Below are 18,588 nucleotides of genomic sequence, written 5' to 3'. Positions count from 1 at the left end.
ACTTGTTATCGTATGATAAACGAATAAATTACTTAACACTTGGAGTGTTCGTGCTTGAAGTTTAGACGATAGAAATAAATTTAAATAAAAATTAAAAATCAATCACTACAAGCTTTTATAAAGAATAAACGATTCATGAAACAAAGATTTGATAAATAAATAGAAAACAAAAGCAAAAACCAGTAACAATTAAAATGTAATAATTATTATACAAAAGATGAAAAGTAAATCGAAAAAGAAATTACAAACAAGCGAATACCATTAAAGCGCCTATTGAATTTTTTTTTTTATTCATAAAGAACGGCCTGGCCGTATTGCTTCCACCTATTGAATTGAAACGAATCAAATGAGATAAAAAATACGAAATTCACGCTCTTTTAGTAGTTTTTAAAGTTTTCTTTGAACTTTTCACTTAGGGTTTCCACCTATATTACATGAAATTTTGTTGAGAATGTTTCAAATGAATAGTGGAATATTGCAAGTCCGTTGTGAAACGTTGCAATCATGGAATCTTGAAAACAATTTGAAGAGTTTTGCAACATGACTTTTAGATATTTGTCTCATATTTGTTGTTGACTGTAAAGGGTGTTCTTACTGTTTTATTCTTGACTGTAATTGCTTTACAATATTGGATACAAAATGAGAAAGTCTTTCTTCAGTTGAACGAACATCTAAAGCAAAGATAATAAAAAAATCGAAACAAAAAATCATAATAAAAAAACAACACGAGAAAAAGTTTCATAAATTTAATATTAGTCCATAGTCCGGCAAATAATTTTTTTTTAAATTTAAAAATCGGAATCGGAATGGTTATAGTTGATTTTTTAATGAAACGGAGCAAGTAGGATAATTGGAGTAAAATTCAATTTATTTAAGGTTCAAATTATTGAAATGTTTTGATTTTTTATTATGTGTTTAATTCTACTTTGAATACATATAAAAAGGCCTGTTCGTATTGCTTACAATTATTTAACAAATAGTTAAATTTTCACTAGGGTTGGGTGACATTCCCGCCTCCGAACCGTGAAAGGGCACCTTATCCCGGTTGTGCTTGGTTGTATTTTTTTATATTGAAGATTAATTTAAGATGATCTATTAAAATAATCACATTCAAAGTTCTAAAATATTGCGTCATAAATCTCCCCTAACTGCGAGCCAATTTCCGTTGTTTTATTGCAAAGCTCTAAAATAGGCTTACAATAGTCTACTATTCATTCAAAACATTTCCCTAAGCGATTGGAAAATTGAATTACTCGGCTCAAACCCTAATAAGGCTCAACAGTCAAATGGTGCTGTGTTTTCGATAGCTTAATTCGATCTGTTCCCCTCTGATCGCAACCTTCTTTCCGATCGTCCTCGTTCATCCTAAATTTGCCAGAATTGGCCTAAACGAAGCAAAACGAAGGAAAAGTAAAAGGCTTTAATAAAATAGTTATTTTATATCATTGTTGACACATTCAAATACTATTTTGTACTCAGCTTAGTGAGGACACAGCAATACGGTGATCGATTGATACGAATCCACTTGAAATACATTCCTGTTGTGACACATATTTTCTCTTTACAATTCAAAAATTCCTCACACATTGCATCTTTCCAATAACGTCTACCTGCTGATATGCTCGTCACCGACTCCGTACACCTTCGAAAGGTGATGAAGGTTCTGCACCAAGCACAGTTATGAATAAAAAGTATCAACACCAACACAACTCCGCCACCGTCTGTGACACTCTATCACATTGAATCACCAATTAGCTCATGGAAAATGCATTTCAACCGAGCCTCACATTCCTTCCCAACCGGAACCGACAGGACTGTAACGGAATGTCCTTCCCATCAGTGAGTGGTGAACAAACGAAAGAGGAACAAAAAAACCCCGGTAGTGGAACTATCCATCAGCACCTTGTTAATTTTCCAATCATCCTTATGGGGTTTTACTTTCATTATTATTATTATCATTGGCCCAATCGTTTGTATCGCAGCAGAAAATCAACCGTACAGTGGCGCGTGGATTCCTCTCCCATCGAACCAGGAGTTTGTTGATGGTCGAGCGCTCGTTACCGGTGCCCTCACAATTGAGAGTTTCATCTTCAAACGGATAATTGCCATTGCATAATTAATGCAGTTGCATGACATGCTCGATCCGGAATTGTATCGCACGCCAAAACGTTCGGCATTGGGGACAGATTGGGGAGCCCGGAACTTGTAAAGAGTATTACAGACAGTTTCCTTTTTGAACGAAGGAATCCGGCCCGGAGCGAACCTTGTTACTTCACTTTGCCGGTGGAAAGTGTGTTAATGAATTTGCAACCCTTTTGAAGCAGTTGCAGCAGTAAAACAAAACTGATTGAAGCTCCAATCAACTTTTTGACACAGCAAAAAGCAGCTGGCTTCTCATAAAGCCATCCAGAAAAAAGAGAGCAATTTTAATTTACATGATTTCAAATATTCATAATGAAACACCCGATAAAGCCGGTTTCGTTTCGTGTTGAAGCTCAATATTGATCATAGGCGTACGACAGTTTTTGCTGCATTTATTCCGACGTTTGGATTAAAATGTTGCACCCGGCCTAAAAACGACACCAACAACACAAAGCACCCGGCGTGAGCGTGTAATGGTGACGAGGCTTATTGTAATTATTAAAGTTGATTAAGCAAACACCGAACACCGAACCCACTTGCTGACGATTCGTCTCGCTACTTGCACCGAACGAGATCTGTTTGATAAGTGGAAAACATTCGCTTTGGGGTTTAAAAAAAACACAAACAAAAGCTTTTCCTGTTGAATGTGCAGTGTGGATAGGTTTACCCTATTCTTTCACCGAGCTTTTGTTTACTCAACTTTTGCCTTTCAAAGAAAGGCTCTTCGATTGGAAAACTATTCAAACAAAGCCATATTTTTATGATTTCGAGCAGTTGAAATTCCTCGAATGCAGCCATTCAAAGCACGCTGCTAGAATGTTTATTCTTTCATTTGTTGCTGGCTCGACACCCACTCACGGAGGGTGAATAGAGCTTTTTCTCCGGACAATAAACACACAAAGCATTTTTTTTCTTTTAGCCTCACCAAGCTTGCCGATAGTATTGATCGGCAGACAGACGATTAATGTTACTACGTATTGATAAGGCCTCGAAGTTAGTTTTTTTTTATTATTCCTCAAGCCACTTGGGGGAAATTCAGACGGGAGCCAGCAGATATTTAATAAACAATTTTTTTAAACACTCTTGAAATGCCTTTCAGCTTCTTCGGCACGTCTGCGTACTGATCACTCTCTCAAAAATCATTTCTACTTCCAGTGACGGTGAAATTTAATGTGCTGCTGCTCATCTTCGCCACCCTGGGCGTCTTTTCGTCCGTGCTCGTGCTAATCGGATTAAAAGTGGTACGAATCAACAAGCGCGTCGTTCCGCTTTTCCTTTTCTGCCGTTTTTGTTTTTATTTTCCCATTTTCTTTTCACCGTCTGTACCTGCGTAGCAAAATTGTTTTTAATGGTGTTTTTCATTCGATTTCTCATTTCTAGAACAATCGTGGCCTTCTGTTGCCATGGATTGGGGTCATGATAGCGGATCTGCTGGTAGAGTGTGCACATTTTGTCTATCTGATCGCCATAGAAACGGTAAGCAATGGTGCCCTAATGTTATGGTTGAAAGGGAAGAGAGGAGATATAAGAATAGTTCCTGACCTTACTAATTGTCTACATCAACAAGTACATGTCCTTTGCTTGGAGTGATAAATTTGGACAAATGTCGAAATGCATCTGGAAAAGCTCGTCGATAAAACATCAAATTTCTGATTTCAATGTCATCCAATAAGTTAGGGGCCTTCACCAAATGACGTTCTGGTCATTAGTCTTTTGTTTCACGATTTTACCTTATCAGCCAAACGAAACTAATTTATTTATCCCAACATTTTACAGCTTAAATTTGAACCATTAACGGCGATGCTGTTTACCATCGATTTTTTCATCATGTGTCTTAATGTAAGTATTAAAAACAGTAAGCTTTCTAGAGTAATCGTTCCAGTAAAATGATCTAGCAAAAGGCCTTCTTATTTGAATTACTGCTTATAATATACTTGATTTTTCCTGTTTAAAAAAAATGCTACTATCAAATCATGCAAGGTTATTACTTTTCCTAGTTCGTTGTCTAAATAATTGAATTTGCAATGAACCAAATTTTGTGATGTTTATTCCAGTGGCCAACAGTTATTGTTTATGCTGGCAAAACTCACACACCCAAAAAATAGTTCCAAGAACTATCAATCAAGAGTACAGCAAACAAGTTGTTTGTTGTGGAACGATTGTTGACGAAATTCTTGGCCGTGATTGGTTTTACTTTTGCAATAAGTTTGAAAACAATGCGAGTTACCGATGCTCATGAATAGAAATTGATCTAAACAATTTTCCTCACTGCGAACTGCTTTGTTGTAGATTTGTTTTCAAATTGCATCAAGTACCAGGCGTCTCCATAAGTAAGAATATCCTTGGCTTTCTTTAAGCTTTTTATCTGAACTTAAAAAAAATAAATAACACAGAAATAGTTCTCAATTATGTTTTGATTTATAAAAAAAATCTATAAATGGTATTTGAGCATTAGCGCAAAAAGTATATTTTTCACCAAAAGTAATAATGGAGACGCCTGGTAGTTCATGTATTACTGGGCAATATTGACATTGAGGTCGATGGTGATCTAAGGCAGTTTTTTTGTTTATCCATTTTTCCGATGAAGAGCTCTGAAATATTCAAACACACTGACGGCCAAAAATAGCTAGCACCAAAAGCATTAGATTTTATTCGAGCAAGAACATAGAATTTGATTTATGCAAATGGTCAACATTGTATTGCTTCGGTTGTTCTCCAAGCTCCTTTGGCTTGGTGAGCTCATGTCACTAAAAATGAAAACTGGAAATGTAAACAAAAGATACTCAATAAATTATATGCAATGATTTTTAATTTCATTTATACAGCTTGACATTAAAGTCATGAATTCAAGATTAAATTAATTATTTCTAATTTGTTTTTCCAGTTTATGGTATACCTAACGCTGCTGTATGAGTTTATTTTTCTCTGTTTTACTGTTTACGATTGCCATTTAACAGAAGCTGGGTAAATTTTCAAAGATGAAGGCATCAAAGTCCCTTTAGTACAGGACATGAAGTACCAGGCGTCTCCATGAGTTAAAACTTCCTACGGCTTTTTAGGCTGTTTATCAGCTAACTTTAAAGTAGGTTATAAGGACCTACCACATATAGAAAAAAATGTCAAATAGACTATATCTGATGAATTGTTCCCAGCATGAACTGAATTTAAATACATTTCACTGCAAGTATATAAGGAGACGCCTGGTGGTTCATGAAAGTACGGGGAATATATGTGCATTGTATTCTTTAAAATTATACTTGAAAATCAAAACAAATTATTTTATAACAAATCTACAAACAATTTGGAAACAAACAAACAATAAAACAATCCTGAATTGTATGGTCAATTCTTTAAAAAAAATGCGAATAGTGTCATAACTGTACAAACTATCAGCAGCAGTTTACCAGTTGCAATTTATTGAGCGTTTCCGTTTACTGTCATCGCCACTAATTAGATCATCTTTGCTCCCACCAAAATGTTACTCCGCTTTCGGGTACAAATATGTTGGCCACATGATCCGTCTGTATCGGTAATGCTAACTTCTTTCCCACCACTGTGTCGCGTGCATCGATTGAATTGACTCGCTTCTCGATGCTACTGCCACAAGCCTTAAAACTCCCCTAACCGATTCAAAGGACCCCGGGACTCTAACATCTCGTTTATCGTACCGTTTTGCAGATTTACTGTTTGCTGTGCGTGATATCGCAGTACCAGGAATATAAAGCAGGGCGCGGACAGGCCGATGACGATTCGTACACTTGCGTAAGTATCACCTACAGCGTACCCGTCTTTATAATTGCGTTTTCTACTAAATCCCTTCCCCCCGGGTGCGGGATGGTTTCCCCTGCAGCAGCACGCAAGAAGATGGCACAAATCTTGTACGTTTGATATCGATACCGGTTCGCGACGCTACAAGACAGTTAATTACATTTCGCCCGATACGCACTATCCCCACGGGGCACTTCAATATTCCGTTTGACATCGATTTGACATCAGTTAACGGCGATGTGTTGGTTCTGCGAATCGTTTGCGGGATCGACTAAAGTTTATTTAAGCGAACTTGATTAAAGACGAAAACAAACAAACAACAGCGCTCGTTATTAAAGCACGCTGCTAGTACGACAGAAAAAATCAATAAAAATCCGCGCAATTGCTGTTTCTGCTTCACAGACGGTTTTTATTTACACCGTCTGCGTGTACTAAACCTTTCGGAAGGGTAGTGTTTGTCAAGATTAAATTATATTCAACACGTTTCAGCACACTCTCGTGTGTCGGGTTTGTTCACCTAACCCTTACCAACACACGCAGAGGACCACCGTTTCGTTATGGCCTTTTGCCAACTTCCGGTTCGGATTGCTGTATGCGGCCAACCAATAATTCATAACTTCCGCTGCTGCGCGGTGCTAGCAATCCCACCCGAACGAACGGAGTATTCAGCAGACCCATTAATCATACTGTGAACAAATAAATTCCGAGGTTTTCAGTACCGGCTGCCTGACCGACGGCTTTAATCTCTCCGGACGTGTAATGTGGCAGGAGCAGCAGGCACCCACATTTCTTTACCTCGAAAGGGAGGAATGATGGAAAAAACGGCAACTTGAAGCATCGAAGCTTTATATTCTTCGAACGCGAACTTTTTTTCACCCCCCGCCGCATAAATGATTTATCCCCATGGAAAATCCAAAATTGGCTTGATGAGGCTTTACGAGGCAGACCAACAACAACAACGGCAACAAAAAACATTGCTCATTCTGCTTTCTTTCCTCTGTGCTTTTGTATTGGCTTAGGCCGATGTACAGTAGTGAGATTTTCCGCGCGATTATAATATCAAACGGACATGAAAGCGCTTTTTCGGTTGTACAAATTTGATTGACGGTGACAAATTAAACGTCAAACGATGAAATCTTTTTAGAATCCCCAACGCTCTCACATTAACTATTCTTGGAAATGTCTGAAAATGGGAAGCAATTCGATCATTATGGGAAGAGGATAAGCCGCTTATGAGTAGTCATATGGCTTCAATTTAATGGGGATTTGTAGCGAAAAGTTCTGCTCCTTCCCTTGCTGGAGTTTGAAATTTAATTTAATTTTTCACCTTTGATTTATTGCTATTTGAAGGAGATTAGTTTGATTTCACGAGATGTGCTGCCATCTTCGCATTGCTTCGAAATATGACTGCATTGTCTTGTAGGAGTTTAAAATCCAAGCCATGTCCTATGAAAGGATATGATGTCCTATGAAAGGAGAATGTTGGTATTGTCAATAGGAACATTGGGTGAATACAAATGTATGCACCGTATACAGTTCCTGCCTCTTTCATTCATCTGACTCTTCTTGAATTTTTATTTTTAATCCATAAAAAATGTCTGTAAACAGAGATGCAAGAATTATCAACACCAATAACATCCAACACCTCTACAGACTTTCTTAATTTGCCGTGCCTGAAGTCTACATAATGGAAGCTTGAATTACCCACACCCAAGTATTGTTTGCAGAATAATCAACCGAATGGAAAAAAAACTGCCCCTAAAACAACTTTTTTAATAGAAAATTATTCAACATTGTTCCCAAAGCACTTTTCCTAATTCCAAACTCTTCCACTGTCCGAGATTGGCCGCGATTAGCAGGGCTCGACGAATAATAATTTAATTCATTTTCACAAAGGTATCCAAGCGTGAAACTATGATTAGCATAAATATGTGATCCGCAGACGCCTACTTTTAGGTCGCACGACAACAGCGACCGCTCCAAACCGGTCGGCAATCGGGGCTTGCGGTCGGCCATTTTAGCATTACAAAAGGCAACAAGATTCGAAATCTGTTGCGGTCCGTTTTTTTTGCCCCGTGTTTCAATTCAATCCTTCCACATCGCTACAATCATCTCACCCTTTCATCTAACCGGGGTTTTTATTCGCTTTTCTCCATTCACTGGCCCACGATAAAATGCACCGACACACACACCTGAAGCCCACCAACATCCAGTACAGTCCGCCGGCGCCCACCTGTCTGCCGCAGGCCAAAACGACAACGCTCAGCCCGGTGATCTGTCCCCATTCCAACTGTACCCTCATCCCGGAGGAAACGCAGATCAACGGAACGTTCGTGGGAAGTATGCTAAAGCCCATCCCCCACGCAGGACGGTTCGGTCAAGTCTCCTAACGGCGGTGCGTCTGTTTGCTTCTGCTTTTTCTCCACAGGTGTAGCATCGTCCCCGCTAAGGCCATCGCCCACGGTACGTCCACCGAGGGGTTCGCTGCTGAAGAAGCACGTCAAGTTTTCGGCCAGCGATAAGCCGAAGGGCTGCTGTACCGGGATCATTCATCCGGCGAACATCATCAAAGACGGTACCAAACCGAACGGCCACATGATGGTATCGATTGAGGCGCTGCCCGGTAAGTGTTGAGCCGGGACGCAGTTACGGGCCGGTTTTGCGTTTGCGATTGTGGGCGATTTCGGCTGCGAACGCACGCTCCGTAACGAGAGATGATGAGTTTTTAATGGAAAAGAAACCGCAACGAGTTGTTTCAAAATCGTTAATGCAATGCTAAATTTAGAGATCCGCTGGTAGGCTTGTGAGAAGAAGTGGTTTACTTTCGCCGTTTTTTATTTTTCGCTTCCAAATCCTTGTGCAAGTAATTCGATAATGCCGTTTTTCTTGGGTAAAATAAACTGTTGCCAGATTGATTATGCCCCGTGCAAAAGTTTGGTAAGCTAATTAAAGGTTGTTTTGTGTTAAAGACCTTTCCCTTCTTGGTATTGGCTGCTGGACGAAATCTTATAAATAACCGATGTAAAGATCCGTTGTCCGGGCGCTTTTTAGTCGTTTTGCGATCATGGTGATAATTGCTTTGAAGAAAGTTGTTATGAGATAACTTACTCATACAGAAGGTGAATTTTTCCAATGATCTCTTATGATGAAATGTAAAATAGGAAGGGAATTTTGCTTGGAGCCGGTCTTCATACGTCTTGATCTGAATTCATATCCCAACCAGACCGCCTCCTCGAACGCAGGGCTGACTACGGGTTAATGCAAGTTACAGAAAACAAAAAATAGCAGGCCAAGATCTTGCGAGGATGTAGTGCCAAGGAAAAAAAGCACTTCCGGTCGCGCAGTGATAGTTCGCTGCTCATACAGCAATCGCCTCAACTGAAGTCTCTTTAAACCAATGATCGGATAACTTCAGAAATTTCTTCACGGAGGCTCAGAGTCTTACCTTAAACTCTGGCCCCTAGGTACTGCTCCTACTGCCGTTTAAGATCACGCTTCTGTTTTGAGCGGCGACAACCACACTCTCGTCCTTTTCCAGAAGAGCAAAGATAACAGCACGATCAGACAAGGATAAGCGAGCTTAACGATTTTTACCAGCATTTCTTAAAATGAATCCAGTTGTGTTTTGTTGCCCATAAAATTGGGGGTGCAGATGTCAGCTTAATAAAAAAAAAAATCATTTCTTCAGGTCAGTCTGATATGTCTGATATGCCATTATCCTACCGCCAAGCGGTCTATCCACCAAACTATTGTTGTATCTAGCTTATTTTGAAGCTATGACCATTCTGCCTTCTGCAAGGAACGTTTAATGATTTGTTCGTATTATCAGGCTTATCCTATGGCATAGAAATGTGACAAATCCTTCCGATTCCGGTCGATTATAGATGTTAGGCCTCATGATACTGTAGTGATCGCGGCGCTATCTGTGGCCCAGGCACTGAAGCACTCGCCACTCATCGGTTAACCAAGTACCATTACTACTGCGAGAGAAGATCGATGTTAGATCGATAGTGCCGATCTAGTAGGAGAGAAAATCGGATGCGCCGCTCTAGAGAGGATGCGATCGGAGACGCCGATGTAATTGGGAGATTGGATGCGCCGCTCTAGCTTGGTGGAAGATTTGTCGCACGATAGGAGATTAGTTCGCAAACCTCAATAAATAGAGTATCATAACTATCTGCAAGTTAACAATCAACAACACACATCCGTTTTCTAGTTTTTGGATAAAGACTAGAACTTTGAACCCTTCTCAAGTCGCTCAGCAGCTTCTCCAAAAAAAATTTGGAGGATCTTTTTCGTTCTTTTTGGGGCCATCGCGGAGGTACATTTGCAAGCCAAGTTGTTCAAGAAAAAAAAAAGATGGAGAACACTCTAAGTATTTTTTTCTTTGGCCCTTTTCTCTCAGGAGAGCGGTCTCCTGCTGCAATTTCTGGCTTCCCAAATTCTACTTTGAATGCCCAATTCTACACAGAAATTAAAATAATATACACCTAACCATATAAACGCTCTCACATTCCACTGCCTCGTTTCGACTCGTTCCAGAGTACAGCGAGGATAAGCTTTCCTGGCACGAGCAGAAACTGACGAACGTGAACCAACTGTATCCAAGCGTGAAAAGCTCCACCATCCAAGACCAACATCAGCATCAGCCAGAACACTAACCATCCGGCGTCGGGTAAAAATCCAACAAAAAACACTTTTTGGAACACAGCAACCGAAAGACTTGTCGTGTCGTAATAATCAAAATGCCGGTTGCCTTTTAAAAAGGCAGCTCGTACGCCACCCGGGCCGCCGGTAGAATCAGCCGAAAACCGGAAAACAATCCTCAGAAATTGCAAAAACTGGTCAAGGGGCCTAACCTCGACCAGGTTCATGTGCACGTTCGATCGCTATAAAACTTCGTGACTGGAAAAAAGGCGGTGGGAGTGGGACAGTGGCGGTGAGGAACTGTTACGAGCTACTTCCGCCTTTGAAACGCCTAACATCTTCAAATCGTTATAGTTTCGATTTTGTGTGTGTGTGTGTTTTTGCCATGTTTTTGTGTCCAGTCGCTTTTCGGTGTAAATGGAGGTAGCAGCAGCTCATTTCCCTCAAAATGTCAATGACCGGTCCAGTGTTGGCGGCGCCGGTCAGCCAAACGGCCGTGGATCATTAGGACAGGATGTCAGGAACCTTTGCAAACCGTGGAAAACAAAAATCAATGTCCACACAACATTCCAGCATGTCCTCCACCAGGGAGAAGGAGAGCAAATAAAAGAACCGGCACACACACACACAAACGCAAGGGATGAGAAACAAAGGACGAAATGGTCTTAACAATTTTGCCCATTAACTTGAAACGGCCAAACGGCAAAAAGATCGACGACTGCCGGCCACGGTTTGCGGTTTGTCAAGAATTTAATCACCATCTTCACAACGACAACAGTCAAAAAAAAAGGCTGCCTTTGCCATTTAGAGAATGAAATGGATGAGCCCCTTTTTAGTGCGTTTTATTATGCGAAATGTTGTTGATGCTGGCCAACGCCGCCAAGAGCCGCAGTAAATCGCAGTCGGGAGAGAACCCCCCATCCAAGCTTGTCCAAAGCCGATCTTGTTCTTCTTCCATCAATATTATTATCCGCACAAACGCTATCCAATAGGCGGGTGTTCACTGTCATCTCTAATTCAGCTAACAACCATCATTTGCGTACAACTTTATCAGGTAGCAAGGATCGGGAACGAAGAAGAGATTCGCCACACCACTTAATCAGTGGTGTATCCTCCCAGCACAACCACACACACCGTTCGTTAGTGAAATCAGCACTACGGGATGAATCAGCGAAAAATGGCGGCCTTTTTGTAAAACGCTCTTGTGTGTGTGTGTGTTCTTGTTCTCTGCTTTTGCCATCCACTCGTTGGCTTGCATAAACTGAACCCCCACCAAAGGCGCTTCATTATCGCAGACGGCGCGGCAGGTTTGTCACCCCTGCCCTGGCCAACACACCACGTAACAAAGGCGTTGTAATGAAATCTGCAAACTTCAGCCTTTCCACCCACTGTGCTATTTTGCCAACCGCGTTTGTTAAGCGGACCCCGTTTGTTTCTTACCGGGCGGTGAGCGCCTGAATGTATGCAAAAGAGAGCGCAAATTATTTCTCAAGTGGTTGCCCTTCACGACACTCACACACAGAAATGATCAGAGGTTTGAGAAGAGGTAGGAGGGGATACGGAGCCGGCATGGACATGGCCGAGAAATGCCGCTAGTCAGGATAAATGACACTTCCTTGGAAGTGCGCTGCAGCTCCGGCCAAAGGGAGAAGCAGCAATTAATTAGTGCACGAAAGCTCGTTGATGTTTTGTTTTGTTTTTGTTCCCCCGCTCGAGACTGTTCTTCTCGCAGGTGGTGGGCTTTCCTCCGGTCGTTCTGCAACGCAATTCTATTTTGCATTGCCTCTTTTGGTTGTAAGGATCGAATTGCCCGGATGTGCTAGATGCTGCTTTGCGCCAGCACCTTGGAGACCACTCGATCGAGGTTAATTGTAATCGCGCAATCAGCAGCGTGAAGGTAAAAATTGCAATTATTTTATAATGAATCAATGCAGCCTTTGGTCCGGGTCGTGTATGCTCACCTCCCCATTGGTGCAACAATCTTAGCATAATTGAAACGGCGTACTTAGCTTCGGAAATAGGCAACCACCCCGAAGAGCAACTGCTTATTTGTGATTGGAGCTTACATACAATTAGGATAATTGCTACAGTTGACATACCGGTGAGCGTCGAAATAATCGGATGATTTTGTGATGCACTTTAATTACACACACATAGTTGAGTTAATTTTTTAACACATTTTTCCCCCACACGTGTCTGAAGGGATCGACAAAACAGAGGGAACCAAACAAAGCTGTAGCAGTAAAGGGAGAAACAGTATGATAAAGCACATCGGATTCGACGGGCGGTACGATTAGACGACACTAGACTTGTAGGGTGCTTTTATGATGGCAGCAATGGGAGCTAGAACTCACCTGCCAAACCAAAAATCATTGACGAATTGAGATTACAGGAACGCTAGCAAAAAGGAGCTGGTTGGAATGATGCGCGTTTGTTTGGGTTTGTTTTTTTGGAAAGGGCAGAAAGGAACGTTTATTACCGACGTGCGGAAATGCAGCTGAGAGCTGAGGCTAAAACTGTGTGATATTTAAGAGTATTTACATAGGGAAAAAAACACAAGAAACAATTGCATGTAAGGAAACGATAACAGCAAATCGAAGCAAGGGAGAAGGAGAAAATAGAGATAAAATCAAACAAAACAAAACAAGTGCGTGAAGAAATATATTTGTATCGTACCGAATCACAGATAGATATGGAATCGGTGTCTTAAAAATGGGGCTTTTACTTGGCTTTTGTTTCTATTAAATAGTCACTGTGGAAAGAAAAATTGAGCAAAAGGTAAGTCTTTCATCTGGTGTAATTGGTGTTGTGGACCTTATCAAGTTATTGAATATTTATCGACAGTTAAACAATTAAAAGGGTTCTGAACCTAGTGCTTCTGAGTAAAATGAAGGCGTGAGTTGAATAAATTGCCTACCATCAGGCGCACTGCTTTTTTCACTTGCTTATGAGTCGCAGAATAAATTTAAATACCTGAACACCTATTTTATTATTATAAATGTTTTTAAAATTGATTGATTTAGGTGGTGACTTTAGTACTATGGGGCAACGGTCCACACACAGAAATTAATAAAAAAAATTAGATCAATTTATCCCATTCACTTCAAAGCATAGCTTCAAAATGACGAGTACTATCGATGAAACTTGGTGCTCCTAAGCGGTTCGTTTCCCGATAAGCGTTTTCCAGGGACTAGTCGTACTACCGTTTCTGACTGCTGAACCCCTTTTTCGGGTCGCATTCCGCTATTCAGAACGCACCACCATTCTGTTTCACTGCAGGGTAGAATATTGCGATTTAGGAATTGAATCGTTGGATCGATCAAGATGCGATTCAAAATTCCGGAAGCGTGATCACGTAGATCTAATCTTTGTGGTAAAAGTTGTTTTAATTTAAAATTAATATTTTTCCGTACGTTAATGAGGTTTCTTTAAGGGTGATATCCACGACTAAATGAATCACGACCAAATCATATGAAAGTCAATACACTGTATCTAGCAAAAGGTACGAAACAATCGGTACACCTAATTTGGTCGGCTAATAGAATTTTACTGAAATAATGTTAGGTGGCTCACTTGCTCCCATGGCACACTATATCACAGATGCTCTATACCGCCCAAGATGTACCTTTGGCTATTATTTTATCAAGCTTTCGTGAGTTTTGCAGTGCTCTGTTGACTGCACAAGAACCAGCAAAAATAAGAGAAAGTAGTATAGCTAAATAAATGCCCTACTTTTGCAACATTGAAGAACACTTCAGGTGCAACTTCAGGGCAGAAATCCTCCAAACTCAAGGTATATCAGGTCACGACTCGTTAATCATAGTAGTTTATCGAATCGAATGCCATAGCAGATGCAGCGACCTAGCTAGTCATATCCAGCCGTGTCACCGCCAACAACACATACTGAAACCCGCTGGCAACGACCAAATCAGCTTGCTCTAGATACGACCACCGGACCAAAGCCACGTAAAAGACTAGCAAGCCAGCTTCTGAAAGAAATAATTCACAGATATGACCAGTGTAGCAGTGATTCTTCAGATCATGCACCAACTATCTAGAAAATAAAATCGGATCTTTGTAAAGATATCCGTTTGATTCTATCATATTCTTCTAGAAGAATGGAATAAGAAAAGATGAAGCATTTTTATCACGTTTAGTAAAATCCTTCTCTCTGTGAGTAAGCTGGGAACGTACCACCACAATCCAGCTACAAATCAACAGAGTAGCACAGCTCCTTAAACCATTCCAGCTGGAGTTGAACGAGGATCATGTTCCGACATAGCAGACACCCCAAAGAATTGTATTTTGTATGTCACGTGCTCCAAATATTTGTCACCGAAACAAGCCATCTTAAGTTTTAGTATACCATACCAAAAATGTAGCTCTATCAACAGCACATCCTTTGATTATACGCTATTCGGACTATTAACAATCATCACATTCAAAGAGCAGCAACAAAGCGAAGAACACAAGACCCGAAATTTGTCACAGACTGCCCCTTAAAGTATATTGTACCGGTAGCTGCAAAGTAGGTCCAGCGTACGGGGAGGCGGTTTGGACGGGATTTAATCCCCGGTCCTGTCGTGTGAACACCAGACAACCCAAAAAAAAACACAACACACTCATCATAGAGAAGGACTGTCCTTCAAAGCTATGAGCTTCTTCTTCTTCCTCCTTGGCACTACAACCTCGAGAGGTCTCGGGCCTGCCATTTCCGACCCTCCGTGACTTGATTTTACCCGTAGTAAAGTAGTCAGCCCTGCGTACGGGGAGGCGATCTTAACAAGATTTGAACCCCGGTCCTGACGTGCGAACACCGGTGCCGTTATCGTCTCGGTCGCTACGATCTTAATATAAGATTTAAATATAGTTCATTATATTTACGGCCAGTTCATCCTCATTTCAAACTGATACAAACAAACGTCCCCTATCAAGATTAATAAATAATTTACCTTGTTTTACAACTTTGTCGGTAGGTCATGGCAACGAAAATTGGTGTCTCTTTCTGTTTACTATTACTACGCTTCCTTCCTACAACGGTTCCTCGTGCTTTGCTACCAAAAACCGAACCATCAATTCGGCTGCGAATGATATGATCATTACCGATGCTATCAAGAAAAATCGTTTCTCGCCCGCATCGGTGTGCGACGAGCTCCTAGGCCGTGTATCCTCACGAAGGATAATCAAAACGAACGTTGGCTGAAAGAAGGAAGCCAAGAAAAAAAACCGAACCAGGCTATCGTGTGACAAATTTTGCCCCACCACCATTACCGCCCGCTAGTCCTGCCTTCCGAACCCCGATTCAAAGCGTTGGCCTACAGAACCTATCGTCGAAATGTACGACGTCATACGTCCTGATATCTTGATTGAGGTTTTGCCACACTTTGTTAACGCCAGGGTCCCACACCGGTCCCACTTCCACTCCTTTGCTACGGCACTAAAGACACGTTTTAGGGGACATATTTTTTAACGAACACGAACAACAAATGCCTCCCGCCCGTCACGGTTCGGTGAACCGAATGCAAGAGCCCTCCGTTTTTTACGTCCGATTTTCCGCAACATCGCGTGAATGACGCGTGCGAACCGTAACACAGGATGCTACGAGCGGGGTTGACCGGACAAACGGAGAGTGACACCGTGTAATGGTGACAATGAACTCGGCTCCGATGTTGAGGTGACCGTAGATGATGGGGAAAGATAGTGTGATGGAATGTTTTGCCCGGAAAATATGCACCGAAACTGGCCCAAGACATGTTGCGGGGGTTAACACAAGAGAAAAACGTTTGAATGCTATGGCTTTAGCGTTTCTTCACGTAAACACACGAAGCGTTTACCCCGTAAAGTATGCAACGCACGTGACACGTGTTGGCGATCATGTTGCTAAGGGAGCGGTCGCTGAAGCATCGATAAAATTGGCTTAACTGGCACTAATCAATCGTAATTTACTGGGTCAATTGTACAATCCGGCGGTGGCTTATCTGTCTTAGTGTTAGATATTTATTTGTTAATTTAATATTTTTTGTTTATTATTAAAAATCACCGTACTACGCTAGGCCACCTTGAAGACAGAACACACAAATAAGAAAACAGGATTCAGAGGCGCCAAATCGGGTTCGGCGATCCTCATTGTCGAGTATCGACCTTGGCCGAAGCAACCTCGGTGGGACGTACATGCTGAGCGCAGAGAGTAACGTTGGGGAGTCAATCCGATTGTCAAAAGCTCCCGCTACAAATAGTCTCTGGGCGATTCAGTTACGCTGGTTCAGCGTTTCGAAGCCCTAGAAGCGGGCATCATAGTCCAACGCCAGGATGGATTCAAAGCCAGGGGACGAGCAGCTATGAGCGATCATACAATGGAGGTATAACCCAGCAGTGACCGAACCAAGGAGCTGTAGGGCAACTGGATGCATACCGGGTCCGTCAAGTCGCGAGCTAGCTGCTTTAATCAGCTAGTTAACGTTTACTAACTTATCAGGCGCTGCAACTGCTTGGTGGTCTTGGCCTGCTACAACAACCCTCGATACCGCTCACGGTTTAGCGCCTTTATCTGCCAATCTATTATACCAGCGGCTCTGGCGGACTCATCAACGCCTTCACTCCATCTCAGTTTGGGCCTACCAAGCCTCCTCTGTTCGTGTGGACGGCCTAAAAGGGTGTTACGGGCTGGGTCGTTCGATACCCTGTCTAATGCGCTGAACGATGGTGAGATCTGAGCATTTTCCTCACGAACGCGGCTACGAGGGGTTTTGACAGAGTCCATGTCCATGCGCATTTCGTTCGTCGCGACAGGTGTGAATCCAACTTGTTGAAGAAAGTGATCAATGTTTTAAACCCGAACCAAATAACCTTCACTAACTCTACACAAATAGGAAATCAAACACCAAACAAACACCTAATCATTTGTGTGTAGAAAGCAAACCAGTAAGCAAACTACACAACTCAACCACAATTCCCCCAAGTAATGCACCAACGGGCGATTCTTATCTTGCCAACCTTTCACTAGAACATAAAATGTAGCATTATCGGATTTGTTGATGTTGAAGTGGGCCGAGTGCAGTGGGACAATTCACGACAAATCAAAATGCGCTTCGATAACACACTTGTCCACCTTTCAAACGTGCCATCAAGCCATTATTAAGTCATTCCAGATTGAACGATGCAATCGGGGATGTTTTTTGCAAATATGTATGCACAAAAAAAACGGTCCAAAATACTTAAAGGTGGATATGTTGGATTGATAATCGCCGTAATTGGAGGCGTAAACATTCGCTCAAGTAGGAAGCAGTTAGTTCCTCACATGCGACAGCCCGCTTTCGTTAGTCATTGGCTTTGTTTTTGCGTGGCGTTGCGTCCTCGCCCGCTTCATGGTACTTCAACGACCTAGCCGCAATTGTACCACTTCCTGCCGGCAGTAAGCTTTAAACGATGAGGATTCACCGCAAAAACTAGCGATAAGATAGTTGTACAACCACCAATATGGTCAGGGCAGTTAAGAGACGAACCAGGTGAACGGAATCGAGCGACGATTTTGGAAAATGTCCACCTCAAACCAGCCATATCGTACACACCTGCCCAAGCAACACCCAAGCAAATAATTACAGCGAACAAAGTAACACTAAGCAGGAAGGGAGAATGTGAACAATTTATAGTTTGTGTACTGTCGCCAAACAATGACACCGAAGAAATGGGTTCGCACGTTTGAAGGAGTGTGTTGGCCCCCGCCGGTTCGGTTTCGGTACATCCTCGCTAATTAAGTGCAACCGCTTGGAAAACAATTATTGGTCTGTTTCAGCACGCGGCCCAAAGGCTTCTCCAAAACTCGTTCATACGCATGGAACGGAACGGTCAACACGGCACTTGAACTCCTCCCGTAGGAGGTACCTCCTGGTATATGCACAAAATGCGCCTGCCTGGACGTCGTCGGAGAAGCGTAAGCACTTGAACGGCCAGTATCTCTCGATAACGAACCTTCTTCACAGCCAGCCGGCGGTCGGATTTTGTCCGCCGGCTATAAAAATGATACATCGCCTA

General features: G+C 41.9%; 1 protein-coding gene across 3 annotated transcripts in view; it reads left to right on the top strand.

Moving 5' to 3' along the window:
• Nucleotides 1-12,948, top strand: part of LOC118509574 — a 61,263-nt gene extending 48,315 nt beyond the window's left edge. For all 3 annotated transcript variants that reach the window (XM_036050342.1, XM_036050341.1, XM_036050340.1), the window contains 7 exons: nucleotides 3,298-3,383; nucleotides 3,523-3,618; nucleotides 3,919-3,981; nucleotides 5,821-5,904; nucleotides 8,109-8,250; nucleotides 8,339-8,533; nucleotides 10,453-12,948. In XM_036050342.1, the coding sequence (XP_035906235.1) occupies nucleotides 3,298-3,383; nucleotides 3,523-3,618; nucleotides 3,919-3,981; nucleotides 5,821-5,904; nucleotides 8,109-8,250; nucleotides 8,339-8,533; nucleotides 10,453-10,571 (785 nt within the window). In that variant the 3' untranslated portion in view covers nucleotides 10,572-12,948. The remainder of the gene's footprint in view (nucleotides 1-3,297; nucleotides 3,384-3,522; nucleotides 3,619-3,918; nucleotides 3,982-5,820; nucleotides 5,905-8,108; nucleotides 8,251-8,338; nucleotides 8,534-10,452) is intronic.
• Nucleotides 12,949-18,588: the final 5,640 nt, after the last annotated feature.

This window comes from Anopheles stephensi, chromosome 3, assembly GCF_013141755.1.
Source record: "Anopheles stephensi strain Indian chromosome 3, UCI_ANSTEP_V1.0, whole genome shotgun sequence".
Lineage (NCBI taxonomy): Eukaryota > Metazoa > Arthropoda > Insecta > Diptera > Culicidae > Anopheles > Anopheles stephensi.
Note: the sequence above shows the minus strand (reverse complement) of the source record. Positions and strands in the feature narration are given on the sequence as shown.